Source organism: Aplysia californica, unplaced genomic scaffold (genome assembly GCF_000002075.1).
Source record: "Aplysia californica isolate F4 #8 unplaced genomic scaffold, AplCal3.0 scaffold00170, whole genome shotgun sequence".
In the NCBI taxonomy this organism is placed as follows: domain Eukaryota; kingdom Metazoa; phylum Mollusca; class Gastropoda; order Aplysiida; family Aplysiidae; genus Aplysia; species Aplysia californica.
Window position 1 is genome coordinate 996,726 of NW_004797440.1, and position 9,263 is coordinate 1,005,988.

At 40.6% G+C, this 9,263-nt stretch overlaps 1 protein-coding gene across 1 annotated transcript in view; it reads right to left on the reverse strand.

Annotated features, from left to right (window-relative positions):
- Positions 1–3,783: 3,783 nt before the first annotated feature.
- LOC101859100 (F-box/LRR-repeat protein 16) overlaps positions 3,784–9,263 on the reverse strand; it is a 55,069-nt gene continuing 49,589 nt past the window's right edge. Inside the window, exon 4 of the mRNA XM_005098008.3 lies at positions 3,784–4,494. Within this exon, the coding sequence (XP_005098065.1) occupies positions 4,346–4,494 (149 nt within the window). The 3' untranslated portion in view covers positions 3,784–4,345. The remainder of the gene's footprint in view (positions 4,495–9,263) is intronic.

Consider the following 9,263-nt stretch of genomic DNA (forward strand, 5'->3'; position numbering starts at 1 on the left):
CGTAGGCATAATGTGTGTGGGAAGCATGAAGTGCTTTGAACACTCCCATTCTTTGGGTGACGGAGATTTATAGTATTTTATATAAATTTTTATGTTAAAGCAAAGTTTTTTAATTGATACAAACTGCTGTGCAAAGTATGGGTGATATTGATTTACCTGTTAAAGAGATATTTGGGGATAAGTTACGCGACAATATTTTTACTGCAATAGATTCGGCCAAACTTTAAAAAATGCCGTTCGTAGCATTTTTGTGGTCAAACTGTTCATATGGAGACTAAACTTATCATCTCTAAGTTGACAGAATTAGATACAGTGAAACAAAACAAAAAAACAAGCACCCAGTTTAGTAATTGTTCATTAAATTAAACACACATTATTTCTTATTTAAAGCAACAATAATCTGCTAAATCAAAGTATTTTGTGAAAAAGGATATTTTAAAAAAATAGAAGATTACAAAATCTCTCTGATGAGTTAAGACACAATGGTAAATCCCTATGCTGCAATCTAACAGAGACAAGAAAAATGTAATAAATAATAATCTGGCAGTAGTTCCTGTTGAAAAATTACTTATAATAAAAAAAACAGACATACTTTTCAACAATATTATGACAATGTGACAACAATCGTAAAAAGAGAGCCCAGTTTTACCCATCCAGGTGTTTAATCTTTGACAGGAATCTGCCCATAGAATAGACAAGATGGGCAACGAATCAAGACAGAACAGTTCCAGTCTGTCCAGCTTTTGGTGAATTGAATGACCTAAAAGACAGAGGTAGGTTATAATATTCCCTACAGGACACAGAGCAAAAACAAATTAATACACATTATTTTCCAGAACAATAAAAACAAATTAAAAAATTAGAGCCTATGGAGAATCAATCCTTTAAAAAAAGCTTAATATTTTTAATTGAAGTTGTAATCAACTGTACTGTCAGTGGAAATACCTGCTCCATTCTCTGAAAATTTGCTGCAAGGATATTACAACTTAATGCATTACCCCTCTTTCAGTAAAGTATGAAGCAACCACTCTAGAGGAAGCTGATTTAAAGGAGTATGAGTCAAAGTGAAATGCTCCCACTTGACATAATTTAGGAGGATTTTTTAAAGAGGGTGTGGGGTTGGGGGGGGGGGGGTTCATATCTAAACATGTTTACCATATCAATCAATAACACAAACTGAAACAACTAAAAACCTTTCCAGCCAATTAGACCCAGATTCAAATTCCAACACAAGATGTCAGCGTTTAATTTAGAGTATTGTCAACATGGAAGGAAGTTTCAAGGAGGGGGGGTCCCAAAAATAAAATGATACCTATAGTACATGTATTACTACTGCTGCAGTAATCATAAAAACATGATTTCTGAAGGCTACATCCAAACAGATTGCTTCATACATGAAATTCAATTTGATTGTCACAATTCCTGTGTATCCTGTACTGCCATCAGTGCAGATCATACTTTATTTTATTGCAAATGGTTCTTCAAGATCCTTGTCTAAAAAAATCTCAGGCATATTATCTCGTACTGTAGGCCTACTGTATCAAAACAGCTGGGATCAGGTAAATGACTGTTTTGTACAAATTTGAGATTTGTTGTGAAAGTTTTGAATTGTGCTCCCCCCACTACTGGCGTTAGGCACTTCTGCATCGCACACAGGAAATCTGAGTTCAATTCGCATGTGTGTGTGCGTGTGTGTGTGTGTGTGTGTGTGTGTGTGTGTGTGTGTGTGTGTGTGTGTGTGTTTGTGTGTGTGTGAGTGTGCGTGTGTGTATGTGAGTGTGTGTGTGTGTATGTGAGTGTGTGTGTGTGGGGGGGGGGGGGGTATAAGATTTGACGAGATGTATACCTCTCAGTCCAGATTGGCCAGCTATAACCTGAGGCAAGATTTAAGCAGCCTGTCTCCTTAAATCACCTAAACTGAATCAAAAGGGACATTAAACTTCTACAATTTTTTCCTCAAACATGGCAACTGATTAGAGGGTGCTTGTAGTGCATTCCATTTCTTTTCTCTTCCCTTGCATAATTTTCTGTCAGTCTGCCTTTTTCTATCCGGGGCAAAATAACTGTTATGACGTTGATTAGCTTCTCTACCCTCAAACTTAACTCTAAACTAATCCTCATAAATCACACGACAGTCACTTCTGACAACATGGCTGACAACAGGTATCTTAAATGAATTACAAAGACAAGCACACGTTTCATGATTATGTAAGGTTATCTATCGTCATATAAGTCTACATTAAATTTAGCTTGGCATTTTGGGTGATGCTGATGATGATGCAAAGAAAGAAAGTAGCAGGATAGATTAAGTTGAGATCATCATTATAATATTAAAAACAGAGAGGTGAGGTAACAGCCATAGCACAGCTGTACAAGCTTGGCTTTAAATCTTCGTGTTCTACCATGTACTCATTTTACAATAATTATATTGCCACCGTTGGGATGAGAATGAAGTTGGCGAACTAACAGGGCTGGCAATTCAACGAGGTTCCTCTGCTATGCCCTTGTTGCCGAAGTCAAGGGACATGATTCTGCTGTGCAATCTGTGTTTGAAAAGAGTCTTTTTGATGGTAATGCACAAGTATTCAGAGCCAAAGTGGGGGCTATCGTGGCCTAGAGGTTAAGATATTGGCCTCTCATTCAAAGGTCCCGGGTTCAAATCCGGGTAGCGACCGAAACATTTTCTCTCTAAAATTGTCTCCTTTCACCTTTCCTGATCTATAGCAATGATGTTCTGTCTTCTGCTTTCGTCTCCACTTTCTGCCCCCATCCTCTCACCTCATTTGCCCCCTTCTCTGGGCTCCTGACTCTTTCTGCAGCCTTTCTACTGCTACTCCTTGGCTCCTACTTACTGCTGTCTTTCAGCCACACCCCTGATCTTCTGGTATGAAAGATCTACACCTAGCTTTCTCGGACAAGGGCGAAAAATCTCAGAGGTCCCGTGCACAAGTTTCGCACGATAAAGATCCCTTGGTGGTCTAAAATCGACAAGAGTAGGCTTTGGCCGCCGCCCGCGCAAAACTTAAAACTTCCTACCAACTGAAAAATGTATAATGTGTCCCGCGTGCTCATATGACCTTATGCCGTTTTGCGAGCGCCATAAAACACTTACCCGAAAGACAACAACAACAAAAAAAGAAAGAAAAAAAAAAGAAAAAGAAACAAGAGTCTTCTTTCTTTCTATGTCTATTTCTTTCTCATGGGAGAAAGACTACCAAGTAGCCAACCAGAGGTTGTTGTGCATTGTGTGCAGTAAGTACCTCTGACGGTCAGGTCGCTGGCAGTATGGCTGGGCAAATTCACATTAGTTAAAAAGGACTGTACAACAAGATTTGACAGTGCATGTATAAGATTGGTCAATGTAAGAATCCTTTTGAACCTTTAAATCTCAACCTAAGCAAACTAATGAAAACGTTTTAATTTCTACTTGAGATGAATTCATGTCAGAGAAATTTTGAAACTAGAACGTACTCAGATTTTGCCCTTAACCCTTGAACCTATTCTGAAAGGTAAAATAACAGTCACTTTACAAATCGTTTTAATCTCACGGAACTCAAATTCATACCAAGCATACTTCGAACTTATCTTGAAGTGGTTTCCAAATAAAAACTGATACCGCAGTCACTGGGGTGCATCCTTGAAAAACACATGACAACTGTAACTAAAACAAAGGGCGCTACTCCTTGGCAACCAGCAATGGTGTGTGGATTGTCTATGCTTGTGTATTATTCATGCATTTACCTGTAGGAATCAATTAAGAGGAATTAATTATTTTTATTTTAATTTAGTAGATAAGCTCAAAAGAAGTAAGACTGATGCCAATTAGTTTCGACTGTAGTGTCAGTTGAAAGCAATGCATGACTGTCTTAGCTCTATAATGTAGGTTGTGCTAAAGGCACGTGGGCAACTTGTTAAAAATAATTTTTGTCAGAGAACTTATGGCAACAAAGGCTGCTATTAGAGGGAAAACGTTGTTGTAAAGGAAAATTCCATTAATTAAACTTAGATTTGTGTTAGCGGAGGTTGCTCTTACTTGGGTTGCTGTTAATTGGATACAACTGTACCTCAGAGCTGTGAAAACTTGCACTCTCATAAATAGGCCTATCAAGCAAACATCTAAGACAACTTTTGTACCTATTATTTAGGAACTTATTCTGAAGTTAGTTAAAGCAAGGTTTTTTAAAAAATGGTATAAAGCTACTCTTAGTGGAATTTGATAATATCAGTACGGTCTGCCAAATAAAAAGAACTTTACTCTTCATAATTATTTCTATGGTGCTGAAATTGAAGCTTCAGAATTTAATCAGTTCAGACTCTTTAAAAACAGATGTACTGGTGCTCATGGTTATTCCAAGATCATCGCATTTGGCATGTTGTCCTTGAGGTATCTGCACACAGCTGAATTAGCTCCAGGACAGTTTGTAACTTCCAACTCCTGAAGCCTCTGGAGATGTCTAAGCCCGTATAATCCATTGCTTGTCAGTCTTCGGCACCCTATGAAGAAAGAGATTACAGGAAATGAAGAGACAGTATAAAACGTACTCTATCAGGGTTTTTTTAAAAAGGAAATGTATTGTCTTCACCTTCTTCACAGATGTAATTCGATTGACAGGAATGTTTTATCAATACAGTCCAAAGTTTTCGTGGTATTTGTGACTGCTCTCTGTTTGAAACTATCATTTATAGTGGACTGTTTTGACAATACAGTTGTATTGTCATCTCTGCTTCTCTGCCTCCTGTTTATGTATTCACATCTTGAGACCACCATACCCACATTTAAAAAATCTGCTCATTAAATATACTTTATTGCGTAAGACAACTTGATCTACAGGCATCAGTCAAGAGTGACCAATTACATAATGTAAATTGAGATCAATTCAAAGTTTGTAGATCTGAAAGGAAAACACCATATGTGAGTGAGTGAGTGTGTGTATGTGTGTGTGTGTGTGTGTGTGTGTGTGTGTGTGTGTGTGTGTGTGTGTGTGTGCGTGCGAGCGTGCGTGCGTGTGTGCGTGTGCGTGTGTGTGTTTGTGTGTGTGTGTGTGTGTGTGTGTGTGTGTGTGTGTGTGGGTTTGTGTGGTCGGTAAAGGCAAGGCTCGAGGCTAGGCTATGTGCTAACTTGCTACTGTCTCTCTGTTGTGAACTGCCAGTCGTGCACGGGATTTACGTAACGTTGGGTCGCGCATAAGGAGACACTTTCGTCGCTTCTGTCGCACGCGACTGAAAATTTGGGCGCGACATAGTCGCGCATAAGCCTATGTATCCTTAGTGGCAGAACATAAAGGTGGCCGAGTTCTATCACCTAACCACTAGGCGCCGTAAGTTATAGGAATCCATCTATACAATTTCTACAAGCGCACAGAGACACGGCCTACTCTCTGCGCCGATCTGCGGGATCGGGTGGCCCCTTTTTTTCGGAATGAAATGTTGATTCCTACTCACCGAAAGCCGCTGCTCGGTGCAAAGGAGTGCCCTGTCAGTGGACTGTCACCGGATGTTGGACATTATAGGACTGACCATTATCTCAACAAGGAAATGTCGTAGACAGAATCTGATTAGATATTTGAAATCAGCGATCCAAATTCTACAGGTTCACCGAGCAGAATTTGAGTTTGTGATGTATTTTAAAAAAATCAGTAATAATAGGATTTTATTTATCCACAGATTGTAGTTATTGAGTTCAGAAGTGTGCTCAGTGTGTGTGTGTGTGTGTGTGTGTGTGTGTGTGTGTGTGTGTGTGTGTGTGTGTGTGTTAAAAACACAGTTGTTCACATATTTTGTTAATATTTTAACGTGAACCGTGCCTTGGTTTCCACTGTATGCAAACGGTCCCCTGTATGGGATAAAAGAGATCCATTTTCAGCAAATCTACATTGAGGTAAAAACAAAAATTTAAATAAGTAGCATGTGCATACCAATTCGTTTCTTCTTTTATTTTGGAAGAATGCATGCTGGAATTTACAACACGACAGTCGTTCACAACATGACAATTAAAGTAAATCCTAACTTGTCAAATCTTGATCTAGTTCAGAGAAACAGTCTACATGCGCAGAAAACATGTGTCCTCTATGTTTTACCATCGGCGCCGAGCGAATATGTCACCGATAGGCCGAAACATATTCGATGGCCTCTCTGTCCTCGCCCTTTTATGCGCGACTCGACGTAACGTCGCGCGCGACAGTCGCTCGCGATCGGTGCCGAGGCGTGTATCCGTAGAGCGAGGGCAAAGAGGCCTCCGAATATGTTTCGACCTATCGGTGACATATGCGCTCGGCGGCGATCTTTCCGAGGGTAGAACATAAAGGACACATATTTTCAGTGCATGCAGGCTGTTCCTCTGAACTAGATCTAGATTTGACAACTTGGGCTTTATTTTAAGTTGTAAACGACCAGGGGCGGACTGGGTCTTAAACCGGCCCGGGCATTTGTCATCCGTACTGGCCCACTAAGGCCTAGTAAAACACGCAGAGCCACCATGTTTCTATGCCTCCATGCTATTTTTATGTTACTAGTTAGAGCACAGAAGCAGATGAGAACACACATGTTGTATTTGTGTGAGTTTGAATGAGTGCATACGTGTGGGCGCGTATTTGTGTGTGTACGTGTGAGTGTTCGTTATGTATGTATGTCATGTATGTAGGCCTATGTATGTATATATTATGTACATATGTATGTGTGTGTATGTGTATACGTATGTATGTTCGTGTGTACGCGTGTAAGTGGGTGGGTGGGTAGGTAGGTAGGTAGGTAGGTAGGTAGGTAGGTAGGTAGGTAGGTAGGTAGGTAGGTAGGTAGGTAGGTAGGTAGCACTGGTCCTGAGTTGCTATGTCCTGCGCTGTGTCAATTTCCACAGCAAACATGTCTGTTATTTCTTCCGAAATGAAGCAACGGATCCTATCCCAAATAACCGTGATGATAGAATTCACAGTAGTTTTGAACAAAAAAGTAACAAATGAGTCTCTGCTTTTCGAACTGTTTGCCTTCTCATTTTTTTTGTCTTGCTGCTATGGACTACGCGAGAGAGGTGATCAGCTGTATCACGGTCAATTTTTGCATTGTCCAAAGTGTAGGCTGCATCTTCCGTACTTCCTCTGTAGCTTAGTCCTCTACTTTTGCCTATGAGTTTAACTACGTCCACAACTCGATTCATCACTTGCCGTTTCTTTCTGACTTCATCACAGTAGCCCTTCGCCAACACGTGAGAAATGCTCGACTGTTTTTTTTCTTCCTATCAACTAGGTATGCTGTTGAGCATTGCAGATGAAAAGACGAATGTTCATGCTGTTCAATACGAGAATGTACATGCCGCAAGTCTTTCATCCCCTCAAGGAATGAGGGTGTGTCTGAAGTGGCAGAAAACACCACGCAGACAGAACAGGGAAGTGCATGGGAGTCTTTGTTGTAAGACAGCCACCGTCTGTTAGAACCGTCTGCATGAATGAAACATCTTTGCACCACTCGATTATCTGCCTTCTGACATGGATGGTGATTCCAAAACAACAACCTTCCTTCTTCTGCGCATGGTTTCTTAAAGTAATCAATCCTGAAATCTTTACTTCCTGTGGCTTCAAGTTCAGTATGTGCAGTCTGTTCTGTGCTAGCCAGGGCCAAAGCTTTCCTTTCTCTTGTTGGATTAATTTATCTCATTTTACCTGATGATTGTCCAGGAACTAATTCACCGCTTTTGTCCACCTCGTCAAGTTCAGTTGCTTCACCTGCTGATAGATCAGCAGCAGCTGCCAATCCACTACTTTCGTCCACTAGGTCAAAATCCGTTGTTTCAACAGCTGAAGGTCTGCTGCATAAATGTGCCACCTTACTCCAGCAGCACGATTTCATTTTCCCCGTGCAGTTACGGGCCAGTTTTGTACCTTTGTTTACAGTAATCACAACATTTTTACGAGTTTGAGAAGAAATCATACATTGATCCAACCAAAGAGTTAACAATCTTGGATTAATAACTAAATAGGCCTACATGTTGTAAAATACTACTACTCGCCGTTTTGTCTTCTTGAGACCCAAAAACAGGAAAATTTAAGGTTGACTGGCAAAAAAGCTGGTTGAAACTCGTGCAGCGAATTAAGCGGAAACGGAATGCCTTCCCGTGATTTTGTAACATCTTTCTGAACGTAACACAATAGGTCTACGTCGGCCGCCGTAATCTCAGTCAAGTAGGCAATGAGAAAAAATCATACGTTTTAAAACGTTATTTTTTTCGAAGTTACAAGTAGATTTCTTAAACATTGAAGAAAAAAGAGTACTGGTCTTATAAACACAGTGATCTGGTGACAAATTTTTTAAACCAAGCGGCCCACTTTGTCCTTTAAGCACCGGCCCACTTTGTCCCTTCGGCACCGGCCCAGGGGGCATGTCCATAGGCCAGTCCGTCCCTGTAATCGACTGCCGTGTTGTAATTTCCAACATGCTTTCTTCCAAAATAAAAGAAGAAACGAATTGGTATTGCACATGCTACTTACTTTAATTTTTGTTTTTACCTTAATGTAGAATTGCTATCTATTTTATCCCTTACTAGAGACCGTTTGCACAAGGCACTGTTCACGTTAAAATATTATTGTTTCTTGAACATACACGCGCTCACACACACACACACACACACACACACACACACACACACACACACACACACAACACACTGAGCACACTTCTCAACTCAATAACAACAATCTGTGGATTAGAAAAATAAAACATTATTAGTGATTTTTTTAAAATACTTCACAAACTCGGTGAACCTGTAGAATTTGGATTGCTGCTGTAAAATATCTAATCAGATTTTATCAACGGCGTTTTCTTGTTGAGATAATGGTCAGTTGAAGAAGTCCCCAGCCCAGCCCTATGGTGTCACACGTCCTGTGACAGCTCACTGACAGGGCACTCCTTTGCACCGAGCAGCTGCTTTCGGTGAGTAGGAATCAACATTTCAATCCTATAAAAATAAGCCGCCACCCGATCCCGCAGATCGGCGCAGAGAGTAGGCCGTATCTCTGTGCACTTGTAGAAATTGTATAGATGAATTCCTATAACTTACGCGCCTAGTGGTTAGGTGACAGAACTCGGCCGCCTTTATGTTCTCCCACTTATGCAAGACTACGTCGCGCCCAAATTTTCAGTCGCGTGCGACAGAAGCGACAAAAGTGTCCCCTTATACGCGACGCGACGCGTCGTTACGTAAATCCCGTGCAAGACTGGCAATTCACAACACACACACACACACACACACACACACACACACACACACACACACT